This window comes from Acanthamoeba castellanii, assembly GCF_000313135.1.
Source record: "Acanthamoeba castellanii str. Neff unplaced genomic scaffold scf7180000084745, whole genome shotgun sequence".
NCBI classification, from domain to species: Eukaryota; Discosea; order Longamoebia; family Acanthamoebidae; genus Acanthamoeba; species Acanthamoeba castellanii.
Genome location: NW_004457592.1, coordinates 600,711 through 626,257, shown reverse-complemented (window position 1 = coordinate 626,257; position 25,547 = coordinate 600,711). Strand labels below are relative to the sequence as shown.

The 25,547-nt window shown below is 59.1% G+C and overlaps 7 protein-coding genes and 1 pseudogene across 7 annotated transcripts; 4 read left to right on the top strand and 4 right to left on the bottom strand.

Annotated features, from left to right (window-relative positions):
• The first annotated feature begins 49 nt into the window (after positions 1-49).
• Positions 50-3,589, top strand: ACA1_184350 (annotated as a pseudogene).
• A 169-nt stretch (positions 3,590-3,758) lies between these two features.
• On the top strand, positions 3,759-5,384 carry ACA1_184340 (tubulin alpha1a chain, putative; the record flags this gene model as incomplete). Its single annotated transcript, XM_004345982.1, has 6 exons — positions 3,759-3,926; positions 4,002-4,442; positions 4,511-4,588; positions 4,661-4,820; positions 4,892-5,004; positions 5,079-5,384. The coding sequence occupies 6 exons, from the start codon at positions 3,759-3,761 to the stop codon at positions 5,382-5,384; spliced, it is 1,266 nt and encodes a 421-aa protein (XP_004346032.1).
• A 285-nt stretch (positions 5,385-5,669) lies between these two features.
• Positions 5,670-7,356, top strand: ACA1_184330 (uncharacterized protein; the record flags this gene model as incomplete). Its single annotated transcript, XM_004345981.1, is given in 6 exon segments — positions 5,670-5,759; positions 5,785-5,997; positions 6,012-6,249; positions 6,348-6,466; positions 6,552-6,705; positions 6,785-7,356. 6 exon segments carry the CDS (start codon positions 5,670-5,672, stop codon positions 7,354-7,356), a joined length of 1,386 nt encoding a protein of 461 aa, XP_004346031.1.
• An 813-nt stretch (positions 7,357-8,169) lies between these two features.
• On the top strand, positions 8,170-8,661 carry ACA1_184320 (homeobox domain containing protein; the record flags this gene model as incomplete). The annotated part of the gene is made up of 1 exon (XM_004345980.1): positions 8,170-8,661. One exon carries the CDS (start codon positions 8,170-8,172, stop codon positions 8,659-8,661), a length of 492 nt encoding a protein of 163 aa, XP_004346030.1.
• Positions 8,662-8,935: 274 nt separating this feature from the next.
• Positions 8,936-10,560, bottom strand: ACA1_184310 (DEAD/DEAH box helicase domain containing protein; the record flags this gene model as incomplete). The annotated part of the gene is made up of 6 exons (XM_004345979.1): positions 8,936-9,014; positions 9,154-9,387; positions 9,488-9,829; positions 9,955-10,123; positions 10,234-10,339; positions 10,483-10,560. The coding sequence occupies 6 exons, from the start codon at positions 10,558-10,560 to the stop codon at positions 8,936-8,938; spliced, it is 1,008 nt and encodes a 335-aa protein (XP_004346029.1).
• Positions 10,561-10,952: 392 nt separating this feature from the next.
• On the bottom strand, positions 10,953-14,057 carry ACA1_184300 (ABC transporter, ATPbinding domain containing protein; the record flags this gene model as incomplete). The annotated part of the gene is made up of 4 exons (XM_004345978.1): positions 10,953-11,648; positions 11,760-12,124; positions 12,209-13,269; positions 13,366-14,057. 4 exons carry the CDS (start codon positions 14,055-14,057, stop codon positions 10,953-10,955), a joined length of 2,814 nt encoding a protein of 937 aa, XP_004346028.1.
• A 401-nt stretch (positions 14,058-14,458) lies between these two features.
• Positions 14,459-19,866, bottom strand: ACA1_184290 (Importin beta domain containing protein; the record flags this gene model as incomplete). Its single annotated transcript, XM_004345977.1, has 29 exons — positions 14,459-14,596; positions 14,698-14,826; positions 14,902-15,056; positions 15,136-15,226; positions 15,301-15,384; positions 15,463-15,513; positions 15,594-15,698; positions 15,773-15,922; positions 15,962-16,085; positions 16,181-16,297; positions 16,368-16,441; positions 16,499-16,603; positions 16,689-16,748; positions 16,822-16,905; positions 16,994-17,131; positions 17,222-17,397; positions 17,474-17,684; positions 17,765-17,884; positions 17,989-18,072; positions 18,156-18,279; positions 18,357-18,457; positions 18,568-18,698; positions 18,797-18,872; positions 18,959-19,107; positions 19,161-19,263; positions 19,340-19,405; positions 19,471-19,563; positions 19,629-19,690; positions 19,761-19,866. The coding sequence occupies 29 exons, from the start codon at positions 19,864-19,866 to the stop codon at positions 14,459-14,461; spliced, it is 3,207 nt and encodes a 1,068-aa protein (XP_004346027.1).
• A 163-nt stretch (positions 19,867-20,029) lies between these two features.
• ACA1_184280 (uncharacterized protein) lies at positions 20,030-25,498 on the bottom strand (the record flags this gene model as incomplete). The annotated part of the gene is made up of 26 exons (XM_004345976.1): positions 20,030-20,243; positions 20,376-20,452; positions 20,522-20,607; positions 20,693-20,786; positions 20,848-20,922; positions 20,993-21,092; positions 21,175-21,299; positions 21,385-21,446; positions 21,521-21,664; positions 21,762-21,934; positions 22,003-22,100; positions 22,184-22,348; positions 22,435-22,520; positions 22,606-22,808; positions 22,873-23,007; positions 23,098-23,201; positions 23,284-23,606; positions 23,690-23,747; positions 23,827-23,866; positions 23,956-24,165; positions 24,322-24,411; positions 24,501-24,639; positions 24,725-24,826; positions 24,886-24,960; positions 25,049-25,241; positions 25,463-25,498. The coding sequence occupies 26 exons, from the start codon at positions 25,496-25,498 to the stop codon at positions 20,030-20,032; spliced, it is 3,207 nt and encodes a 1,068-aa protein (XP_004346026.1).
• Between the last annotated feature and the right edge of the window lie 49 nt (positions 25,499-25,547).

Below are 25,547 nucleotides of genomic sequence, written 5' to 3'. Positions count from 1 at the left end.
AAAACAATTTGGGCGGGAAGGGGGCAACCGGCAAAGAGCGGTTGAGAAGATGGAGATGGATGCAGGGGGAGAGCAGACCGGTAATCAGCCCAGTGCTTCGCCTGTGATGCCAAGCTCGGGCCAAACCGCATCAGCAACAGCAACACCAACATCAGCGGCGGGTTCGGTGCCGCCCCCAGCTCTACTTCCGAGGCGCATCCAGAAGCTCGATGAGACCGTTGTGAACAGAATCGCGGCTGGTGAGGTAGTGCTGCGGCCAGCGAACGCCCTCAAGGAGATGATGGAGAACTGCATCGACGCCAAATCAACGCACATCAACGTTATGGTCAAGGAAGGCGGCCTCAAGCTCCTGCAAATCCAAGACAATGGGCATGGCATCAAGGTTCTCAACCTTCAATCTCCAGGGTTGTTTGTTCCTCTTTTGACCGCAACTGCGATGCTCTGCAAACGAAACAGAAAGAGGACATGGAAATCGTGTGTGAGCGATTCACTACGAGCAAGCTGGTGCAGTATGAGGACCTGCGACAGATCGCCACCTACGGCTTTCGTGGGGAAGCCCTGGCCAGCATCAGCCATGTCGCCCACGTCACCATCACCACCATGACCGCAGGCTCGCCCGTGGCCTACAAGTACGTCTCTATCTCTCTCCCTCTCTCGAATCACCTCTCTCCTTGAGGAGCCCACCCTTTCATCGTCACTACGTCGTCGCTCAATCTTTTGCTGCACACTAGGGCCAAGTACGCTGACAGCAAGCTTGTGCCGCTGCAGCCTGGTGCTCCTGCCGAACCCAAGGCTTGTGCCGGCAAGCCCGGCACTCAAATAACGGTACGCTCACAACAGTGGATCATAGAGTTGTACAGCCCATGGCCTATAATATGACTCACACGTTGGACGCAAAGGTGGAGGACTTGTTCTATAACGCTCCCGCCCGTCGCAAGGCGCTAAAGAACCCGAACGAGGAGTTTAACAAGATACACGATCTGATCGTTCGCTATGCCATCCACAACGCAAACATAAGCTTCTCTCTCAAGAAGGTCGCCGCCCGCCTCGTCTCTTGCTTGCCCTTCCACTTCGGAACCTCAATGTTTCTCTTCCTCTACATTTGCAGCATGGTCAAAGCGCAGCCGTCATTCACACACAACCGGACTCGAGCACGTTGGACAACATCCGACTTCTGTACGGGGTGGAAGTATCGCGCGAGCTTCTGCCCATCAAGCACGACGACCCTGGCCTGAAGTTCTCGCTCGAGGGCTACGCCTCCAATGCCAACTACAACAAGAAGAAATCCGTCTTCATTCTCTTCATCAACCGTACACTCCCTTATGGCTTCATCGCTTACGTGAGGCGCTGCACACTTGATTTAACACACGTCCTTTTTGTTCAGACCGTTGGGTGGAGTCGCCTGCGATCAAGAGGGCGGTGGAGGAGGTTTACTCCACCTACCTGCCGAAGAACTCGCATCCGTTCCTCTACCTATCGCTCACTATGGCGCCGCAAAACGTCGACGTCAATGTGCATCCGACCAAGAAAGTGGTACAGTAAGACTTGTCACTAATGGCACCTGCGTTTCAACTGCATGAACTCACTGGTCTCTCTCTCATACACAAGGTGCATTTCCTCAGCGAAGACACCATCATAGAGTCAATTCAGAATACGATCAAAGCCAAGTTGGTCGGCGCAAACAGCTCCCGCACGTTTACTGTGAGTAGTACGGTACAGTGCCTTCCCGTCTTTCGGATCTGCAGCTGCCGTGCTGCGACGTGTACCGGTTCTTAATTCGTTATCCTATTCAGCCCGGATCTTCCAGTTCTTCCTCCTCTTCCTCATCGTCGTCGTCGTCGAGACCCCGACCAACGCAAACGCCCCCCGATATCGATCTGCTGGATGACGTAAATGACGATGATTGTACGTTTGGCGCCCTCAAACAACTCTGTACCCTAATTGAGCTGCTGGCCTCACTGACCACTATTTACTCTTAGTCTTGACCCCCGCTCAGCGACCCAGCAGCACAACGCCAAGAGCAGGTGCGCCAACCCATTGGTCTACAGGACCACCCGGTAGAGGCTAATTTGCCGTGGTGCGAATACAGCGATGAGCCAGAACAAGCTTGTGCGCACTGACGATAGGATGCAGACTTTAGATGCCTTCCTTACTCCTCAAAGGGTACTGACCACATGCAATATTCTCAGCGTACATTTGCCGACTCATTCTGCCTCCTATCAGGGCTCGGGTTCCCAACGACAGCCGCGAGGCGAGGTTGCTGGATCACAGACAGTTAGCTCACAGCGACCGCGCAGGTCTCTTCTTTCCTTCCGTTCAAGTTAGTATGACACTGAGGACTGATCGCCTTGTCCGCGTACTGTAACCTCACAGGACGTACCGCCCGTCAATGCTCACCAGCGTACGCAACCTACTGGAACAAATCGACGAACAATGCCACGAAGGTGCGTCATCCAGCACTCGCCAGATCTTCGGTCAGAACAGATTATATATTTGAGCGGAATGTTGTTTCTGCTGCTGTTGCGTTCAGGTCTGGCCGAGCTTCTGAAGCACCACACATGGGTGGGCCTTGCGAATGCGGAGTTGGCCTGCATACAGCATCGTACCAAGCTTTATGTCTGCAAGATTCGACCGCTAGCGTACGTGTAACGTGGTGATTGTTCATTCCTACCCACGTGTTGGAGGCTGACACGTCGGCTCTGATTTTTTTTTTTGATGGTGCGGTGCAGTAAGAAGCTGCTCTACGAGGAAACCCTGCGCCGGTTCTCCACTTTCATGCCCATCCGCTTCGCTCGTCCAATTCCGATCGCCGTCCTGCTGCAGATGGCACTCGACGACCCAGAAAGTGGGTGGGTTGAAGAAGACGGCGCGAAGGAGGAGATTATCCAGGTACTCATATCCGGATGATTCCCGTGTGCTCCCAAGGGAGAGCCTTGCTCACCGACCGCTGGGCACCCTTGAATCGTGACGCGTGTAGTACATCATGGCCATCTTCGTGAGCCGCGCGCCAATGCTCAGCGAGTATTTCAAGATTGAGATCGACAGCGAGGGCGAGCTGCACACACTACCCCAGGTGCTCGACGATTTCGTGCCAGGTACGGCCACAACAACCTGAGCTTACCATTGAGCGCTGACAACAGTTGAAGATGGAGCTCATCATGTGTGCTTGTGACGAAATGATAATGCAGACATGCAGCACCTCCCGCGCTTCCTGCTGACGCTGGGTGGCTGCAACTGGAACGAGGAGCAGAAGTGCTTCGAGACCGTAGCGCAGGAGATCGCACGTTTCTACGCCATTCGGCCACCGCAGCATCTTCTCCTCAACGAACCTCCTGCCGAAGGCGAAGGTGCCCCGCGGCCCTCCCTCCTCTCCCCACCCGACTAGTCCGGATGTTGACGTGCACACCACTTTTGCTCTCTCGTTCTCTCATGAGCAGAGGACTGGGCTACGTACGAGAGGAAGGTGGAACACGTCATCTTCCGGGTGATGCGCAACAACTTCACGCCACCCAGCTGCCTGAGCAACAACGGCGCCGTCGTGCAGATCGCCTGTCTCGAGAAGCTCTACAAGGTCTTTGAGCGCTGCTGATGAGACAACACAACTAAAAGGTTTTCCCGCGCTTTTTTGGTACTCTTCACTGAAGCGCCTTACTGGCACTTCAGTTAAGAGGTTACCTCTTCCCTTGCACGTGCGGATTGGCCTAGACCGAGGCCCGGGCTCGAGCGAGGGAGGGCGCAGACGTGCCGAAGTGAGACACATGAGGGAAATCATCTCGTTGCACGTAGGGCAGGCCGGCGTGCAGGTCGGCAACGCTTGTTGGGAGCTGTACTGTCTCGAACACGGCATCCACAGCGACGGCACCCTGCTCCCAGGGCGTACGGAGTCCGGCCTCGGCACCTTCTTCAACGAGACCAGCTCTGGCAAGGTATTGCACAACTTCACTCGTCTACTTCTAGTTTCGCCTCTCCCAACAAGCTTTCTTTTCTTGCCCTTTGTGCAGTATGTGCCGCGTGCGCTGCACTTCGACTTAGAGCCATCGGTGATCGACCAGATCAGAAACGGACCGATGGCCCAGCTCTACCACCCCGACCAGCTGCTGAACGCCTACGAGGACGCCGCGAGCAACTACGCTCGCGGCCACTACACGGTTGGCAAAGAGAACATCGAGATGGTAAGCGAGCGCGTCCGTAAGCTCACTGAGCAGTGCGATGGCCTTCAGGGCTTCTTCCTGTTCCATTCCGTTGGCGGCGGTACCGGTTCTGGCTTCGGCTCGCTTCTGCTCGAGCGGCTCTCCTTCGACTTCCCCAAAAAGAGCAAGCTCGACTTCTGCGTGTTTCCGTCGCCTCAGGCCAGCACCAGCGTCGTTGAACCCTACAACGCCATGTTCTCGACCCGTTTTCTTCTCGAGCACGCCAACATGGCCTTCATGTTCGACAATGAGGTATGCACAATTCCTGATGTAACTGTTCAAAGGCGCTGACGATGCCAATGCTGCTTTTCCTCGCCCAGGCCCTCTATGACATCTGCAAGACCAAGCTCAATGTAGAGCGCCCGACGTACAGCAACCTGAACAGGTTGATCGCGCAGGTCATCTCCTCGCTCACCGTCTCCCTCCGCTTCGAAGGTGCGCTCAAAATCGACGTCATCAACGAGTTCCAGGTCGGCTTGATTCCCTTCCCGCGTATCCACCTCCTGCTATGCTCGTATGCACCAATCGTTGGCGCCGCCAATGTGGACCGCGAGAGGCTCACGGTCGAGGAGCTCACCAGCGCAGCTTTCGATCCCTCTTCCATAATGGCGAAATGTGACCCGCGTAATGGTACGCCTCTCCACGACGTCGCCACGGTATGCCAGCAGGCCTGCCACAGTTCTAGCTTGTCTGACTCTCAGGGGCTTCATCTTCAGGCAAATACATGGCCGTGTGCATGATGTACCGTGGCGACATAGTGGCCAAGGACGTTCACGCCTCCGTTGCTAAGATCAAGACCTCCAAGACCGTCCAGGTAAGCAGAGTGAGGCTTTGCGAAGTCGACAGAGCAGTCTCGTGCTCAACCTTGCCTGATCCTCGCTTTGTTAGTTCGTGGACTGGTGCCCGACGAGCCCCAAGTGCGGCGTCAACAAGGAGCCGCCCGCGGCGGTGCCCGGAGGCGACCTTGCCCAGGTGCCCCGCGCGTGCTGCATGGTGTCCAACACCACCGCGATCGTCGAAGTGTTCTCCCGCGTGTACCGCCAGTACCGCCTCATGTTGGCCAAGCGGGCCTTCGTCCACTGGTACGTGGGCGAGGGCATTGACGAAGGCGAGTTCACCGAGGCCTGCGAGATCATCACCACCCTCGCGAGCGACTACCAGGAGCTGAGCAACGCCGCCAGTTTCGAGTTCTGAGTAAAGACAGCTTCCATGTTGATTTGACAAGAACCGAGCAAGGCCGCAGCTCTGCCTTCTAGCTGTATTTATTTAATTTATTTCTTTTATGTCTTTTGGTACCCCAGAACCAGGAATGCAAAAGAAACTCAAAAGGAAAACACAGCAAAGGAGGCGGGACAGCACTGCTTCAGCTTCCGGTTTGTCTCCGTATCCTCTCTTCCCTTCGGGCACCCTCTTCTCGTTGAACGTTGGACGGTCACAGCGCGCCGAGCATCTGTACCCGTACCCGCGCACGACGAATCCATGGAGCGGACGGTGGACGGGGGCGACGAGGGCGACACGTTCAGCTTCAGCGTGGCCGCCCCCACCACCGCAGCCTCGGCCCCCGGGGGCGTACGGCGCAGAGGCGGTGCAGCAGCCGCTGGGCGCGGGGCGGGCAAGACCCGCGCTGCAGGGGCAGGGCGGGGACGAGGCGCCGCTGCTGCTGCTGGCGGCGCGGCTGGGCGAGGGCGCGGGCGGGGCGGGGCCAGAAGCGTCGCAGCAACGGCCGCAGCATCAGCAGCAGCTGACGGCGAAGGAGGTGCTGCGACTCCATCGCCCGCGAGCCGCGGTGCTGCGAGTGGTAGCGAAGGTGGGAGTGGGGAGGAGGTGGTGGACGACGGAGACGTGGGCGCGGGTGGAGGAGGAGGAGGAGCCGAGGCCCAGCATCGGGAGCATCGCAACGGGACCTGGGGCCGACCGGAGCAGGTGCAGCAGACCAAGGAGGCCATGGTGGCCGAAGTGTTCCAGGACCTCGTCGACGACCTCCTGCGCGAAGTCGTCTTTGAAATGCATCGGCACGTCCACCCCCTTCCATTCGCCTGGAACGCTTCGACTAAAGCTCGTGCGTCACCGCACACGCACCACCGCACACGCACCACCGCACACGCACAACGCGCAACAGCAAGGCGAAGATGGGGTTGACGTGCTTCAACTGTGAAGATCAGTACCCGAGCGGCATTCTGGACAAGAACGGCTACGACATCTTCGGGCAGGCGGTCAGCGGCAAGGTGGTCACCGGAGAAGTCCGCTTCGACTGTCTCAACTGCGGGCGCACAGTGGTGCGTTCTCTCCCCCGTCGTCGCCCGAGCCAGCCTCCACTGTGATGCCACAAGACATGAGACGGCTAAGTAACCACGTGAGCAGGTGGCGTCGCGCTACGCCCCGCACCTCGAGAAGTGTATGGGGATCGGGCGCATGGCGCGCAACTCGTCGCGCATCGCCTCGCGGCGGATGAAGGCCTTGGACGACGACGTCTACACGCCCAACCCTTCGCTGTACATGGCCAGCCCATCCTTTGGTGCGTTTCGGCCGACCACTTCGTTCCATTCTCTCACTTTCTTGGCCACTCACATCACACCATTCACCGCGCGCGACAGAGGACGATGATGACGAAGACGACGACGATGCCACGTACGGCGAACACGGCAAGCAGCGAGCGCTGCTCATGCTCAAAGAAGAGGCGCACACCGGCGATGAGCTGCTCCATGCTGCTATGCTGCCACCGGACGAGCAGCACGGCACCAGCGGTACTCGCGGCGGCCCCGGCCTCACGGCCAAGCAGCACCAGGGCAAGCGGGCGGCGGCAGCCCTCGGTGGAGGCGGCGCGGGTCTCGCCTCGGCTGCGGTCGCCAAAGCCAGGGGAGGAGTCGTGCGCAAGCAGCCGCCCAAGAAGAAGGGCCGAGCCTCGGCGCCGGAGGCCGAGTCGGCGCTCATTTCGTTCGGTATCGATGACGACGAGGCCTTTGCCGACGGTGATGACATCGAGGTGGTGGAGGAGATGGAGGCCGGCGTGGCAGGTGATGGGCAGCACCTGTACGACATGGTCGAGGTGGAGGAGGACGGCCTGGCCGCGGCCAGCGACGAGCACGAGGAGAAGACAACGGCCAAGAGGAAGGGCAAGCTGGCCGGCCGAGGTCGAGGCCGAGGCCGAGGCGGAGCGGCCAAGTGAAGGCCAAGCGAGCGCACGTGATTACAGTGGGGTCAAAGAGACGGCCGCCATCGTGTTGTTTGTACAAAATGTGATGTTGGTGTGTTTTCTCGCCAAAGCGCAGCAAACCGAAACTGTTAAGAAGCAGTTTACGTTTTGGTGGAAGGCGTGTGGTCGGGACTGGGTCTTCCCGCAGTCTCACAGACTCGAGACTGTGCACAACGCGAAACACGCGAGGTCAATGGCCATCATAAAAGACCACAAACAAAATCCACGTTCCGCTTCTCCTTGCTTTCCCCAGACGAAGATGGGAACGCTAACAACCAACTTATCCCTGTCTTCCGCCGCTCTCGGTAGCCGCCTGCATGACATATGCACATGTGCTGCCGAAAATGTTTCAAGGGGAATTGGCCCGCTAGCGGCTACACACCTTTCGCATCGATGAGGTACCCCATCACCTCCCCTTTACTCCCGTTGTCTGTATATCGGGCTCACGGCTGAAGATCCATGTCTTCGATGGGTCCAACGACCACCTTGTTCTGCTACGAAACTGCGACAGGTTGTTCCGTGTTGTCACACAACAGCGGCTGAGGGCCATCACCGATCACTAGCGCGGCGGTTGCGTCTAACGGACCTAATCTGTGCCACCCAAGCCGTCACGCGTTCCCGAACACTGCACCCCTTCCCTTTCCTGGCTTTTAGCCGATGACGAATAACGTCACTTACAGGTCCAGGCCAAGCCCTTCGCTCTTTAAAAAACAAAAGAAGCGGCCCAACTGAAATGCACGCAGGAGAGACCAAGTAGTTCATTATCCACTTGCTAGACCGACAACCATGACCACCTCTGACGGCGCTAGCGAGAAGGCCAGCATCCACTTCCTCCTCAACCCAGAGCCCTTCAGCGACGACATCCCCACCCCACCCAGCTCTCCTCATCTTGCCCACAACGTACCTCGTCGGACCACCACCACCACCAGCAACATGAAGACCAAGTCCTTCAAGAAGACAAGAAGCTCTCGTTGCTCTGGCGCTGGTGAAGCAGAAGAGAAGATCAGGTCAAGCGACTATCGGAGCCAAGTGCTACGCAGCCACTTTGCCCACGACCCGATGCCCTCGACGCCCACCAAGCGGCGGCTGGGGCACCAGCTCGACATGACCACGCGCCAGGTGCAGCTCTGGTTCCAGAACCAGCGGGCCAGAGCGCGGCGTTCTGGCGTGGAGCTCGACCTGTCGCGGCCAAGAGAGCTCGTCTTCCACCATTCAGTCGTTCTTACCCAGCCCCAGGGAGGAGGAGCCGTCAATATTGTGGTCACCTACCTCGACTGATCACCTGGCGATCGATTTCCATGTACCACCAATAAACAATCCGACATGATCACACACAACACACAACACACACAACGACGCACGATGTTATTCCGCTGGAGGGCGTGCCTGCTTGAGCAAGGAATTCCCTGGTCCCCACCTTTTGCTTGACAAGGCCCGGGTGAAGGTGCAAGTCAAGCTAACTTGTCGGGTCGGCTGAGCGTTAGGGCTCTGCAAACTGTTCCTGCTGGGTCCAGCACCCTAACCCCGCTTGCTCGACCACAAAGGAAAGCCGTTACGACAATCTGTTGAGCAGCCTGTGGGCCAGGTGCGGCAGGGCGTCCAGAGAGAGCTCCTGAAGCGGTGGGTCGAATCTGCGTTGTTGACCCCGCCAAGCTCGCATTGTCAGCGTTGGTATGCGGCGTGCGAGGGAGTGTGTGTCGTGTGTGTGTCTTGTGTGTGTGTTGTATGTGTGTGGTGGCGTACAGCATGTGACGTCGAGTGGACACGTACCCGGATCGCTGCCAAAGCTCTCCGGAGGTGGAGTAGGCGGGGACAAAGTGGAGCGCCAGCCCCGGACGGCCGAAGACGCCCGGGCGGCGTATGTAGTGCTGCGCCGAGGCGTAGGCCCGCCCACTGCGCAGCTCGGCTTGCGGCACGTCGAAGTTGACGACCAGCATCGCCTCCGCCATGCCGCCTTCGCCTTCCAGCAGCTGCGTTGCGATGAGCACGCGCGTTTTGCCGGACCTGCGCACACGCGAGGGCACGCACACACACACACACGACAGTATAACAGTCGTTCGTGAGCGCCGTGTGTGCGGCGGAGAGTGCGAGAGGGCGCGCCTACGTGAACACGTCGAGGGTGGTGGCGTGGCACTCCTCGCTCGCCGCGTCGCTGCGCAGCTGCCCCACGGCGTGTCCGGCCGCGCTCAGCGCCCGCACCAGGCGGTCGGCCACATCGTCGGAGCTGCAGAAGACCAGGCTGCGGGGCACCACCACGCGCGCGTAGAGCGCGGCGAGGGCCGCGAGCCTGCACTCGTCAGTGTCGGTGACCGAAATGTAGAACTGGCGCCCGGTCAGGGCCAATCGGTTCCGCTGCATGCTCACGACCGTCCGCGGCTGGGGCACCAGCTCGACCTGCACCTTCGTCCCCGCGACCCACACGGCCCGGCAGTCGCGCGGGAGCATCCTGCATATAAAGATATATTAATGTATATTACTGTTTTGATATATGACAAAATCCGAGAATAGATATATGAGTGAGTGTCATGTTGATATGTTGCAGCTTTTTTGTTAACGATATGCGAGCGGTACCGCTGAACGAGCCTCAGGTCATTACGTGGCTCCTCGAGCAAACGGTCGGCCTCGTCGGCCGCGAATAGGCGGACCTGGCGCAGGTCGAGCAGCCGCTTGCGGGCCATGTCGGCTATCCGGCCGGCCGTGCCGATGACGATGTGGTGGGGTCCTCCCTCGGGCTTGGCCACTGAACACCAAAAATAAAGGAAGAATGACTGTCTCTCTCTCTTTCTGTGTGGTGTGTGTGTGTGTGTGTGTGTGTGTGTGTCGTGTGTCGTGTGTGGTGTGTGTGTGTACTGCCGGGCACAACGAGGAGGAATGTGGTGGCTGTGAACTTGCCCAGAGCGCGCATGAGGCTGCACAGGCCATAAGCTATTTCCCTCACTGGGCATATACACACGCACTGTGCCGCACGCACGCAAAGGAGAGATGGGTTAGCTCTGACTACTCCATCAGCCCGCACGCACGACGCACGACACGCACGGCACACGGTCCCGCACGGCACACGGTCAGCGTCTGTCAGAGGCGAAGCGCGGGTTGGGGTACCTGGGTGGCGGGATTGGCTGCGTCGACCCGGGCGAGCAAGGCCAGCGCGAGGGCAGCCGACTTGCCCGTCCCGTTCATGGCGCAGTGGACCACCACATTGTTGTGCGGCGGAGCACCACTACAGGTGCCCAGCAGAATGGGCAGCAGGGTGCGCTGTAGCCTGCTGGGCGCCTCGAACCCTTCCGCATAGAGGCCGCGAAGCAGGTCAGGGCGGTCCTGCAGCTGCTCCAGATCTTCGAAACAAGCTGCTTCCTTTATGCCGTCGCCCGTCAGAGGCGGCTCGACGTTAATCGTTGCACTATTTTCTGATTGCCTCAACAGCCGCCATTCTTCTTCATCTTCTTCTTCAGCTTCTGGCGAGTCACCGAGCCACTCCACCCTTGCCTCATCCTGCACCACCCCCACCCTTGGGCGCTCCATCAAGCATATACAATTTGATTCTATTTCAAAAATAAAAAGAAAAGGGAAAATCAAATAGTGTGATAGGAGCAGGCCGACATGCTGGCGACGCTTTGCCAGAGGCGGCGGGGCGAGGGCCAGGCCCGACGGGTGAGCTCAAGCGCCAGCAGGCAGACCAGACGGCACCCGGCGCCCATGGCCACCAGCACGCCCACGTGCACGCCCACCCCGCGCGCCGCGTCAAAGTCGAACATGGCCGCAATGTCGCTCTTGGCCGGGGCGTAGATGTCCGGGTAGTGCTGGGCCTCGATCAAGAAGAGGGCCTCGGTGAGCCAGAAGCCGTACGACGCGTAGCAGACCGCCCCGAACCGGCCCAGCTCGCTCTTGAGCGGCGAGAAGCCGCTGATGCCGTTGAGCACCAGCGTAACGACGACGGCGGCGAGCTGGGCCTTGGCCGGGTCGAGCACCACCGAGATGACGTGGCCCACGCCGCTCAGCGCCCACTGAGCGGCGAGCAGGAGCACGAGGTAGTCGACGAAGGCGCCGCGCGGGTTGGAGAAGGAGTAGAACATGGAGAGGAAGATGAAGGGGAGGATGAAGAGGTCGGGCAGCGCGGCCAGGTTCTTGCCGAGGAAGTAGGCCAGGCGGCTGATGCCGGTGTCGGCCTCGCGAGCGAACACCGTGCGCTCGGCGCCGAACAGCCGAAGTGCCTGTTGCGTGGCCGCGAAGCCGAGTGCCATGCTGATGAACAAGTTGACGCTGGGCACCTGTTCACACTCATGTCGTGAGAGTGTGTCTCGTGCGTGTGCGTGCGGTGATGAGTGTGTGCGGTCGTGTGTGTCCATGTGAGATGTGTGCGGTGATGCATGTGGGTCTACCTTGTCGAGTTCCACGGCGTGAAAGAGAAGGCCGAGAACGAGGCCGGCGGTGGCCACGAGGCAGTAGTCGGTGAGGGCCGTGTTGAGTTCCCGCGTGCGCTGGATGACCGCGCGCTTGGTGCACAGCCAGGTCTGTGCAAGCACGCCCGCCGTCTGACGGTCGAGGCACTGCAGATCGACCAGGCTGCGGGACCAGCTGTGATGAAGACGATCGTCCTTGTACGCTCCCGCTACGGCTCGCTGCGCTTCCCACTGCTCGACCAGGTAGGTCGCATGGTCGTTCTTGCTGCCTGCCGCCGCAGCCAATGACCCATCGCCGTTGTTGCGCGGCAACGACCCAGAGATGACGTCGAGGAAGAAGTCCGCTGCAAAGTTGACGGTTAGCAACGCTAGAGCCTACATAGCCAGAATCTTCTAATATCAATATATCAATAATGAGGTTGCGGTACCAGGGTTGCATTGGTCGGGCAGCGCGTAGCCCAGGCCGTTGAAGTACGCGACGGCGTTTTGGGTCGGCCCGGCGTAGACGGTGCGGCCGCCGGGCGCGAGGAGCAGTAGGTCGTCGAACAGGCGCAGAATCTCCACCCGGGGCTGGTGCAGCACCACCACCACGTTGACCCCCGACTGCGCGACGGACTTGAGCCCGCGCACCACGTCGATGCTGGTCGAGGCGTCGAGGCCCGACGTGGGCTCGTCGAGCAGCAGCAGGCTGGGCTGGGCCACCAGCTCCATTCCGATGTTCACGCGCTTGCGCTCGCCGCCCGATACCCCGCGCTCGGCGTCGTCGCCAATGCGGGTTCGCATGACGCGCGGGTTGTCCAGGCCCAGCACGTCCAGCGCGGCGAACACGACGTCGGTCTTCTGCCGCCGGCTCATGGCGCGGGGCAGGCGCCACTGCGCGTTGAAGTCGACGTTCTCGAACACGGTGAGCGAGCGGTGCATGACGTCCTCCTGCGGCACGAAGCCCACCACGCTCCGGCAGTCGGCCAGCGATACGCAGTCGCTGCCGTTGAGGCGGATGGTACCGCTGAGCTTGGCCTTGCCGCCGACCTGCCGGCCGGCCAGGGTGTGGAGCAGCACCGACTTGCCGGCGCCCGACGGACCCATGATGGCGGTGACCCGCCCGGCCGACAGCCTGCCGGTGACTCCGTTGAGCGCCCACCTGCCGGCGAGCTGCACGCCGACGTTGTCCAGCTCGATATCGATCCGGTGCAGCACCTCGCGGCTGGGCAGCAGCAGGCACTGCTCCTCGGCCTCATGGAGCTTGAGCATGTCGACATCCGCTTCCTGTTCATCGATCGGTTCGGCGGTCTTTTTGACGCCGGCGTTCTGCGACCGCCGGGCGGTGATGTCGCGTTCCCAGCTGCGGTTGGATCGGCGGCGGCCGAGCAGCACGAAGAGGAACAGCACGCCCAGCACGCCCAGCACCTTGGCCAGCCCGCCCAGGTCCAGCTCGGGCGCCGACGCCCCGGGCGGACACGCCGCCAGCTGCGGGCAGCGCTGCGGCCTCCTGCACACGCACGACCGCACGACACGCAACACGCACACAGTTCCCATCAGCCACCAGTCAATCTCATGACCACTGCCGGGAATGCCAAGCACGCACCGTGAACCCGAGGGACAGTAGTGGTTCGCAGGGCAGAGGAGGGTGGTCGTGGTGTTGGGGCAGTAGGAGCCGGCCGGGCAGGCGTGGTTGTCGACGGCGCCGCCGCAGCCGAGGTAGGGCGTGGCCACGGTGGCGTACGGGTCGCAGAAGGTGTCGTTGTCGACGGCGCGCACCGGCGGGCAGTAGGCCCCGGCTGAGCAGGGGATCATGCACACGACGCCCATCGGGCAGTAGTGGCCCGGGCAGCACTGGACGGTCGGGTAGAAGGCGTTGAGGAACAGGCGGCGCTGGCTGGCCTCGGCCGGGTCGAGCGAGAAAAAGCCGGCCAGGCACCCGAGGTCGTAGTTGGACGGCGAGCAGCGGGTGAGGTCGTAGTAGCTGGCGCTGCTGCCCTTGGCCAGGGCCTGAACCACCTCGTCCGAGCACAGCAGGTGCTGGTAGAGATTGTCCCCCTCATCGTTGTTGTTGTGTAGCAGCGCAGAGCAGACGCGGCTGGCCGTGGTGTTGCCGGTGCTGGCGTTGAGGGCGGTGGCGAGATCGTCTGTCATGCCGCCCAGCTTGTCGCCGGCCTCGAGAAGGGCTTGAGGAGGGCGGGCGTAGGCCGAGTGAGGGGGCAATTGGGGCAGCTCCGGGCTCGAGCCGTTGAGCCACCAGGCCGGAACGGGGGGCAGGCGACCCATCAACCGTTCCATCTGGGGCAGACTGAGCTGCCTCGTTCCGGGGGGCTGCGGAGCCACAACGGCAGGGCCTTCTTCCGCTTGCTGTCCCCGCGCGGTGCATAGCACCAGCAGCAGAAACAGCGCAAGGTGGAGGCATCGCATCGCTGTGTGTCTGTGTGTAGTATTCGTCTTCGTCAGTGCAGTGCCATGGCCGTATATATTGCCTTCAAGGTTGGCGGGAGTTGCGGGTTGTCGAGGGTTAGAGAAGCAGCCCGCTCTCGGCCACAAACTCGGCCATTTCGTTCGGCCCATTATTGCCGGTGCGACGTTGGGGTTGGTGGAGACGGGCTTCCCCCGAAACTCAACCGAAGAAAACCGCGAAAGAAAAGAAAAGTAAAAAGAAAATACTTTTTCGTACGAGCACAGTTGGGTGACTACGAAGAGGTGGAGGCGAGCCGCTTGAGGAGATCGATGAGGAACCGCTGCTCGAGGGACGGCAGCATGTTGGCCACCATCCCGAACGCCTCCCGGTTCTGCGTTGCGAAGTTCTTCAGGAATCCCTCCAGGAACGCCTGCCCCAGAATGACCCCCAGACATCATCAGCAACACGTGAGTGGGTGCGTGTGCGGTACTTTCACAGAGAAAGCGAGGTAAGGTTAACCAAAGTCGTTACCTTGAGGTCCAGCTGATAAAGGGGATCGTTGACGCAGTCGGGATCCTCCTCTTCCTCTTCATCGAGATGGTCGTCGAGGAGCTGGTCCATCAACCAACCTCCCGTCGACGGGTCTGCGCCCATCTCGGCCTGCGCGCGGCACAAGCCAGCCAACAGAGCAGTGTTACATTTCCGTTGAAAGACGAGAAAAAGGCGGTGACGCACCATGAGGGCCTTCATGTCGTCTTGGTATTCGTCGACGTCGGAGTCGTCGCTTCCGTCATCTTCGCCTCCGCCTTCCTTCTGCTCGGCCATCACCATGAGCTCCTGCACGGCGGCCTTAAGGGCCTTCACCGCGAGCGGCACCGTTTGTCGCTGAACTGCACACTCGCGCACCCGCAATATAAGCCATGCGCTCTTCAGGCACAGTGCGTGCGTGCGTGCGTGCGCAAGACGCACCAGGGGTCTGGCCGGCCTTAGCCTTGGATCGGGAAGACCTGCCCTGATCCCTCTGTACGATTATATCGCCCTCCACGGGCATGCTCAACAGCTGCGGCGACACACGGACAGAAACAGAGTCAGGCCAGGCCGTTGTTCTTGCCAAGGCAAGAAGGGAAGGAAAACCTGTTGGTCCTGCAGGCAGAAGAGGTTGAGCAGGCCCAGAATGCTGGCCTTGATGTTGAGCGTGCCATGGAAGTCATCTTGTTGCTGAGAGGGAACAGCTCGAGTGAGTGAGTCCTCCCTTCATTGGCAATGAAGCGCAGGTGAGCCTGCACTCAGGAGTACCTTGGCCCAGGTCTGGAATACGAATGTCAACGCTGTGGTGTTCTCCGCGACCTGCGTCGTTTCAACAAGAGACTCGTGAGTTTACGCTGACCGTTGAGCCACCGGTACCAAACACACTGCGGGCGACATACCTGAATCGAGCTGAGAAAATCGCGGATCTCCTTGGTCTGGGCCGGAGATCCGATACCGGGGACGATGCCGCCCATCATCAAGCGAGCGAAGATCAACACCAGCGACTGCAAGTAGAGAGGAGTAGTCCGTCAGATTCTCGGGCCTGGAGGTCCCGGGATGGGAGAGTTAGAGAGCGAACCTGAGCGAGCGATGGCATGCACTGAGTCTGCAACCGAGCGAGCACGGCCTTGAGCATGTCCGTCAGCGTGCCAGCACCGAGTTGACCTCCCAGCTGTAGGTGTGGATCAGTATGTAGGTCCATGAGTTGGAAGGCCTTGACAGTCTTAAACTGGAGGATTGCGCTCAATCGAGGTGGCGCGTTCGTTACCTTGCTGATGATCTTCGTGACCAGAGGGCCCACGTAGAGGGCCGCCATGTCGGACGTCGAGGGCTGCAGCAGCCTTCCGACGAATTGGAGAATGTAGCCGATGCCGTTGGACCTACCGTCGTTCCTGTTGAAGGCATATGCGTAGAGAGAGCAAGAAGGAATTTGCTCAGCCATCGTGCCTCGGGGGCCGGGCCACCAAACAGAGAGTGGTGGACGCACCACTGCAGGAGCAGGCCTGGAGCGCGGGACACGTAGGCCGACAAGCACGCGCAGCCTTCGTTGAGGAGGCTGTTGTCGGCGGTGGTGATGAGCTGCTGGACCAGCACCGGGAAGGCCCTTAAGTAGACGCCAAAGAAAGTGAGATGAGAAACCATTTGTGGGGCGACACTGCAAGTCGCGCACATACTTGGTCAAGAGCGGGTCGCTGGGCTGCATGTCGGGCGTGGCGTGGACCAGCATGGTGAGCAGCTGCACTGATGCCTGGATTGCACTCTAGACGTCAGCCCAATCGACCGCCCACATAAGGCTGGTGCACACAGGGCCGGCGTGGCGGACACTCACCTCTCTGGCTCCGTAGATGACCTCGTCCTTGCCTTCGGGCGCCGGGCTGATCAGCTGGATCAGATAGGGGAGCAGGGCAGCCTATACACAGCAAAAAGAGAAAATGGGCGAGCCCAGGTGAGAACGGTGGTGTCGGCCCGGGCGGTCAGCAGTAGTCCGGACAAACCTTGAGCATAGCGGCACAGTCGGGAATCTTGGCCAGCACGCGCAAGCAGTCTTGAATATCCTGAGAAGTCGGAAAGAGCGGGTAAGCACTCCGTGGGTGGGGGGGGGAAGAAGAAGCCGAGGGGAAGCCGTACGGCAGTGATGAGGGGATCATTGATGCACTGGCCCCACACTCGGATCAGCTGCTGCGTCAAACCCTCAACAAAGGGGCGGACCGCCTTCGCCACAGAGCACAGGACAAAAAATGAGACCACTGCCGTTAATGACCGGAAAGGGGGGGGGCACGCGTGCAGCAGCAGAAGGTACCTCGCCGGCGGTGGAGAGGACCACGAGCAGTGTCTCCAGGGTGAGGTGCAGGGTCTCCTCCGACGTCTGTCCGAGAAGCACGGCCAAACCTTGGACGGTGGGAGGGACCATCTGTCCAATCACGCCCTTATCTTCGAGCTGTGTGTGTGTGTGTGCGTGTGGTAATACGGTCAGTACACGCAGTGTGTAAGCCTCGCCAAGATCTTGAGAACTAGCACACAAAAGAACCTTGGGGCAGTAGCTGGCAAGAGCGCGGCAGGCGCAAATCTTGACCGGGAGTGGGTCCTGCTGTGATTGCAGCGAAGCGACAGCTGCCTGGATGAAGGGCAGAGACTTGTCGGCCGCCACTGCGTGGCTGAACTGCGACGCGCACCACAGAGCACGACCCCGGAGGAAGGGCGAGGCTGCGCGTGTCAACGAGGTGAGTGCTGATTAACTGAGTTGACTGAGCACATGTGCAACGAATAGCAGGTGAGGTACCGGTAGTTTGCAGGTCGGGCTGCAGGATGGCTGCCATGAACTGATGGTGGTCGAAGCCCTGCGGTGCGTTGATAAGCACCTCCGCCGTGGAGCCCACGGCCAATACGGAAGCCTCCCGCAGCTTCCACCACGAACGGTTGCCGCTCTGCTGCTGCTTGACCGACTCCTGAAGTCGCTTCCCCACACCCAGAGCGATGGCTTGGGTCGCCGCCTGGAGAAGAAAGAAGAAGAAGAAGAAGAACGCTAGTGAGCACCAGCGATCCGAGGCCAAGTAGGTGGTTCGCCTGGTACCTGACCAAACTGCTGGGCAATCTCGCGCAGGAGATGGGTGCAGGATGCGCGTGCGTTGAAGCGGATTTCATCGTCCTCGTCCGCGACGTACTCATTGGGGTCATCCGTCCATGTCTCCAGCTGTGTGTGTGTGTGTGTGTGTGTGTGTGGTGTTGCGTGTCCATCGTTCGGTTCGTGTCAGTCTCGGTAGGTGGAAGCAAGAGCGAGTGGGAAGTGGGCGAGACCTGGTTTTGAGTGATCTGCATGTAGGAAATGAGCAGGGCGCACAGGCTGGGCAGAGAAGTGGCGAAGACCTGGGCAAACGCTTTCTGTGATGCGTGGAGAGAGACTCAGTAACGGTCACACAGCGCAACACTACACTTGGCGTGCCCTGAAAGGAGTATCAACGTACCTTGGAGAGAAGGCATTGCACAAAGTCAAGCAGCAGCATGATCAACATCTCCAGCCCGCGCATCTCGCCTTCCTCGTCCTGGGCAGCCTCAATCCCGTCGCCCTCGACAACAAACTCTTCGTAACTGTGCGCCAGCACAATAAAAAAACAAAATGTTAATATTTTACCCAGCGGGTTTGTATGCCAGTGTGGGTTACGCACATCGCGAGCGCCGAAACCAGAGAGTTCCAGACTTGAGGCACGATTCCGTTGAGGAAAGGACCCAATTGCTTCGGGAACCTCATCACCAGGATCGTCAGAATCTGCACACATCGCAGAGCAAAGGGGATCAGATGCCGGATTGCGAATAGACGCAGCGCTATGGCCACAAGCTGGCTTGCAACGCACGCATGCACGCGCACGTGCACGTTACCTGCAACACGACGATCTTGAGTCCGTAGTCAGCGTCGGGTGAGGTCAGCGGGGCAGCGAGGATCTCGGCAAAGTGCGCTGTCCACTGGGGAAGGAATGGTCGGAAGGCTTCGGTGCTCTCGGCGTGCACACCTTGACCGTCGAAGCCTCGCGTGTCAGTTCAGTTTGGCTTGCCTGCCGGAAGGCGACTAACCATAGAGCGCTGATTACTGGAGGAACGAGGCTCGTACTCTTGATCACAGAGAGCCATTCGAGACACGAGTAGAAGATCGAACCGGCACGAGCTCGGATGCGCTCGGGGTAGTCCTTCTGATAAGACAATGTGATGAGTTTACTACACGCCCGAACGAGACAGCCCAGAGAGAGAAGAGAGAGAGAGAGAGAGAACTTACCGAGGAGAAGATGCGCAAGAGGTGCGGGAAGAGGAGGGGGATAAGTCGGGGCAGGTGCTCATCGCTCAGGTTGTCGCCCGAGGCGAACATTTCGAGGCACTTGATGGCGCCGTCCATGAGCTGCGCGTTGTTCATGTCGAGGCACTTGACTGTTTTTGAAGCAGACCAATTCACACAAACAAACAAACATCAGCCTATGCACCACGAGGAACGTGAGTAAAGGTGGGCACATTACTGAGCTCTTCGATGAGGTTGGGCCATTCGCCGGGCCAGTCCCAGTGCGCGATCGAAGCGATCGCCATGGCCTGCACGCGAGAGCAGTGGGTGTGAGACTGGCCACACGGCTCAAGAGTGCAAGGAGAGAGGTGCGGTGTGCAGTACCGACGCCGTACGGATCTTGCTCTCGGGATCAGCGAGTCCCTGGGGCAGTATCGCACGGATGGCCGCCTGCCAAAGCACAGCCCCCAGTCATCATGGAGCCCAGCACAGGTACAAAGGGCCGGGAGGCGGACCTTGTCTTGTGGGGTAGTTTGAGGCTCTACAAACTTGACGTCTGCTGAGTCCCAGTGAGCGTTGATGTAGCCCTTCAGCACTACGCCAGCTAGCTGCACGTACGAGACGGCGGGTGAGCAGGAGGGGTTAGGGCGTTAGGAGAAAAGTGTGTGCACACCTGGCGGATGGGCAATGGGCAGCCAGAACTCAGGGACAAACGAGCGAGCGTCACGCCAAAGCCTGATTAGTGTGGAGATGAAACAAAATCAAATCTCAATCATTGCCGTAATTGAAATAATCAGGAGCCTACCGGACTGAGAGGATAGCTCATTAAGCTGCTGCTCTGCCGCCTGACGGATGGATTGGTCCGGCAGCAGAAGGGCCGAAAGACATTTGAACATAAGCTCCTCCGCCATCGCTGTAATTTACTTCTAATTCTCCAGCCTAAAATGCAATGCCGGATCCTCTGTGTTGGTGCAACCGACGGTGGAAAAAAGCGCGAAGTCGTTTTGTTATCTTTTCCTTGCCTTTTCTCTTTTATTTTTGTGGTTTCCTTTTTCATACCCACTCGTTGCGCGCTCAGTTGGTCTTGACCTTGCGCGAGCGCTTCCGAAGGAGGATCCAGAGGAGCGCGAGGACGAAGTTGAACACGAGCGAGGCCGGCAGGATCCACCACGACGAGCTGTCGTCCGACGACAGGAGAATGTCCGCCACCGAGGCCTCCTCGCCGATGTCGACTGCGCACTGCGTCACATCGAGATACTCTTCGGTCTGCAGCACCAGCTCCTGGAATCTTTACGTGTGAAGTGTATGAGGTGAGCCATCGGTGACCCCAACCCGTGTTGTGTGCTGTGCGTGAGTCTGGTGTTGTGTGTGTGTGTGTGTTTGTGTTGTGTGTTGTGTGCGCGCGGAGAGAGAGACGCACCTGGTGACTTGTTCGTGCAGGCGTTCGGTGAAGGAGAGAGCAGACTCGAAATTGAGGGTGGCGAAGGCCCTGGCATGCTGTGTGGCGGGAAGTGGCGATCAGTTTCCCGAGCCCCAGAGGGAGGACCAAGGCTTCAGCAAGCGTACGTTGTCCCAGAGTCGTCTCACAGCCTTGTAGCTGTAGGAGAGCTCGGCGAAAGGCAGTTCCTGCGACGCCGCGAGGTTGGCCTTGGCTGTTGGTTGGCGCAATATTGACAGGTTAGCCTCAACACCAAGGTAAGGTAACTGTATTGAACGCACACGAACTGAGACACGTACTGGTGCGCAGTTTGCTCAACGTCTTGATGCCCGCGTTGAGGCTCTTGATCGAGTCTTCGATGGCGTTCGTGACGAAGCTGCGGTAGGCCAGGTCCTGCATTGCGCACGCGCGCGTTAGACGCACCCTAGGGCAAATTGTCATGGCGTGGTCGTACCCGCTGGAGCAGGGAGAAACGATGGTGCTGGCTCGTGTGCGCTAGTGGGCTGTCACCGACAGACCACAGCCAGTCCTGCATCAGAGGATGTGCGAGATGGTGGTGAGCACAATTTCGTGCATACACAACGCCTATAGCGAATTACCTGGGCGGCGCATTGGTTGGGCTCGTCGTAGGTGATGTGCATCGGGACGAGCCCACCGTAGTGCAGGGCCGTGGCGGCCAACAGCGGCTTCAACGGGTCCCTACGTAGGGCGAAACAGAGGCGAGAGACATGGTCAGAACCTCGATGTCAACATGAAATGGTGGGTGGATTGAGGAGTGTACCGCAGGTCCCAGCGGATGGGCTTGTCGTTGCAGGCAAGCTTGCTGGTCCAGTTGAAGTGCTGCGATTGCACCGCAAGAACCACGTTGCTCAGGGCCTTGGCCTGGTAGTACTTGTCGATAAACACCTGCGCACCATACCACACCACATCACACCCAGTCCAGTCCGTCAGTCAATCAGTCGCACTCTGCGAAAAGCGAAAGCGAACATACCGGCACCACATCGTTGAGGGAGAAGAAGAAGACGGGAATGTGCCGCGAAGTCTGGCCCTTGCCTGTGGTGCACACACGCATGTGAGCCCAATAATGACCCACGCCTGTGTTCTGGAAATAGGAGAAAGAAACGAACCGGAACGCTCGGGAAGAGCCGTTGCGCCGAACACCTCGTCGGGCAAGCGGTTGTCGCCTTCGTGGTCGTCATCTGATTCATCGTCGTGCGTCGGAGCGGTGCTCACCTTGCCATCCTTGGGCACCACCTTCTCCAACTCCTCATCTGTGTGTGTGTGTGTGTGTGTGTGTGTTACCGACCGACATGGCGATGAGTACCACAACGACCTGTATGAAATGGCGGGTGCATAAGGGGGACGCACCAGCGTGAGAGTGGATGTTGAGGAGGTGAAGCTGGTGTTGTAGGTCCATGGAGTCGAGGTAGCGGATGGTCTGCGCAGCAAACGTGCCGTCGACCGAGAGCGTGGGCATCACACCCGTGCGGAGTGAGTGGGTGAACGCCATCGTCAGCTCCTTGTCCGAGGACATATCCAGCCTGTAGAACACAAGCATGTGAGCAATGACTGCTTGCGGAGCCTGCTCTGGCCGAGAGCGACCGCGTACTCTTTGAAAACGAAGGCGAACTCTTGGTTGGGGAGCTTGAACTTGATCATCTCAGCCTTGAACTGTTCGAAGTCAAACGTCTTTCGTGGGTTGAACTCCTGCTACCAGATTAGTGATTGTTATTATCATCGCTTATTGTTATAAAAATAAATACATAAAGGAAACACGTTGTAGAGCGTACCCGGTGGTTGGCGATGAGGAAAAAGTGGAACGTGATGCGCGGGGTGTAGTAGGCCCGGAATAGAGGGCTGGCCGGCGTGATCAGGTGCGAAATGGTGCGCGAAATGACGCTGGCCAGGTGGGCCAGGAAGTTGTCGAGCATCAACAGAGCGCCCTCACCCTCGTGCTGTCATCCAACACACTCAGTATCAACTCCCACCGCCGCCGCCCGCTACCCACCACCGTAATGAGTGTATACGTCTGGAGACGTACCTCATCGCCCACGATCATGAGATCCGCCAGCTCACCCTGCGAGTTCCGGACCTGTTCTTCGAGATTTTGGATCGTGGAGGCCATATCTGAAGAAAAAGACCCAAGGAGGTGAACACATGCTCAGTTGGTGAGAGTGGAGAGTGGTGCGGGGTGAAGGCGTGCTGATCGTACGGTCACAGTATTGGGTCCGTGAGACTGCGCAGCGCTGCTCATACACGCCTTGCAGCACCACTAGATCCTGCTTCAGCCTGGCCAGCAGAGCCGTACGCTCCTCCGCCGCGGCCTTGCTGGCGATCACGTTTCCGACTGGGCTGGGCGAGGCCTGCAGCTCCTCTTGCTCACTGCCACGCAGAACGTGAGCTTTCACGGGATGCCTGCGTGCTCACACGGCACACACCACACACACGCTACACGCACACCACGCAGGGTAGCACGTACGCATTTGGGTCGGCTTCGGGGTGCAGAGCGTAGTGCGACGGCACGCGGGGAAGTGTCGAGTGAGACCGAACGCCCTGTCCTGCCACCACGGGACCCCACTTGAACGGCCCAGCCGAGAGGTCCAGCCACGCGTACCTGGATCGCCCCACAAGGGTACTTGAGCGAACCATAGACTATAGTGCGGCGATGCAAGTTGGAAGGAGAAGCCCCCGAGCCGAAACGCACCTGGCGTGACCAACCCAGTTATCGACGAGGCAGTCCTCTTGGGCCTTGCCTTCCTTGATGCTGGCAAGATACTCCACTTGCGCCTTGCTGCCTGACGCGGCAATCTGAATGCAAATAAATAAATAAATAAATAAATAATAGAACAGATAAATGTTACAAGACCAAATAAAGCAGTGCCTCACATACCGCCTGGGCGAGCTTGACGATGTCATGCTCCTCGGCGCGCTGGGTCTTCCATAGGCAGTTGGGGTCATCCTCCCCGCTGCCCTCAGCGCAGAGGTGGGCCAGCTTGACCCCGCCCTCCACCATGTGCTTGATATACCAGTGCGCCCATTCCTGTTCACAGTGCACAAGGTAAGCCCTGGCGGCCGGGGTCGCAGGCTCCAGCAATAGTGGGCGCCACACCTGCGAACGTTCAACGAGGTCAACGGTGCGATAAGTCCCATTCTTGGATGCGATGTTTGACTTGGGGAAGAGGTCGGTCTTTTGCTCCAGATTCAGGCCCTTGTCTACCCGGTGGTGCCGTCATGATGGTATAACAGTTACTTCAGCCACTGTAGCTTCGGCCCTTTTTGAGCGGAATGCAACATACCAGGCATCTCGGAGACCGTTTGGAAGCGTTGCGGGTCGACCGACCATTCAGCGGTGCGCTGCAGTATAACGAGTACGCCGTCAGCTGCGAATGATATGAGGAGTTGGCGCTGCTGACCACTGCTGGCACCAACGTACCTTCTGCAGTTCGGAGATCTCCGCCTCCGAGAATCCGACGCTGCAGGCCAATGTGCGCACAACAGGGAGGTTGTGTGAGCTACCAGTGATCGCTGGGACCGCACCGCAGGGGCAGAAGAAGGAGCGCACCGGTATCCGTAGGTTTGGTCGGACCCGACCGCCTTCTTGGGGTTCATGATGAAGAGCGTGTAGCTGTCGGTGAGGTTGACCGAGAGGATGAGGTGATAGAGCACGCGCGACAGCTTGAAGGCATCGACGTAGAACTTCTCATTACCGCCCTTTGGCTCGTCCTTCTGTTCGTGCTCACCCGCATGGAAGTCTTCCCCGGCCTTTTTGTAACTGTTTTCGAACACACGCACGCACACATGCACACACACACATACGCGCGCGCGCGCGCGCACACACACACACACACACACACATACACGAGAGAGAGGAAGGACAAGCAGCTGCGATGAGCAAGGCGGGCCGAGAGGAGAAGGGAGAGCAACTTACTTGGGGTCTTCCGGTCGGAGATGCCAGTAGATGGTGTCCTCCACGATCGTGTTCACCAACGGGTCCAGCTTCACCAGGTTGTAATTCAGCCTGTTGGTGTGGCGCGCCGCGAAAGTTACAGGAAGCCAAGACAAACCTACAGAAACGAGAGAGAGAGAGAGAGAGCGAAGCGGACGTACTGATACTTGACGTGCGTCTTGGGGGTCTTGCGTCGCTCGGTGGTGGTCTGTTCCTCGCCCACGGGCACAATGCGGTGACGCACAAAGTGGTCGATGTGCTCGAACCACTCGTTGAAGTTATCCTCCACCAGTTCGAGCCCTGGGAGTGTTTCAGGCAATGAGTGAACACCGCGCCTCGCATTGCTGATTGTGTTACGAGAAAAGTTGATTGATTGTCACAGTACCGTGCTCGCCATCACCGTCGAAGCCGACGAATATCAAGTTGATGGGAAGAGGAAGAGACACGGAAATGATCTCCGAGAGCGAGCGGTAGTTGGCCATGTCACCTGCATTTCAGGACAACAACACGCGTGAGCATCGATAGCCGATCGATCACAGTGCGCACTACAGTGGCGCTCGGACGTCATACCGGCCATCAGCCAGATCTCCTCCTCCGTCGCGTTCTCGGGCATCACGATGGCTGCTCCATGGAGACGCACACAGTGATAGTGAGCACTTGGCTGCCGCAGCAATGCGACACACGTAATGGGGCTGGGGTGGAGGCGAACCGGAGGGCGGGACGTGTTCAACGAGCGCGCGGTCGGTGGTGGGCATCTGGTGGTGGGCGGCCTCCAACGCTCCGCCGCCGTAGAGGCTGCCTCGGCTCCGATGGAAGTTCTTGATGTCGTGGTCTCCATGCGCGTCCACAGCCGTAGCGCCCCACCCCACGACCACCGCAACTGCCACCAGCACTGCTACCACCTGCGCATGCACGAACGTAGAGAGAGGCCATTAGAAAAGGCTGATGGTAAGACGACGATGTTGAAGCGCTCAAGATCGCCCACTGCTGCGTAGCCCAACTACCAGTGACACATAATTTACAATCGCATCTTACAGCGATTTTTGATGTTGAAGCATGCTTGTCTTCACGAGTAGTGCACCCGCAAACCAAACATAGAAGTAGTGGTGCGCACCAGAGGCACCCTGAAGGAGGGTTGGCTGCAGGCGCTGGCCTTCATCTTGCTGCTCTACAATTTTTTCTTAGCAATTTTCTTTCCCTATTTCCTT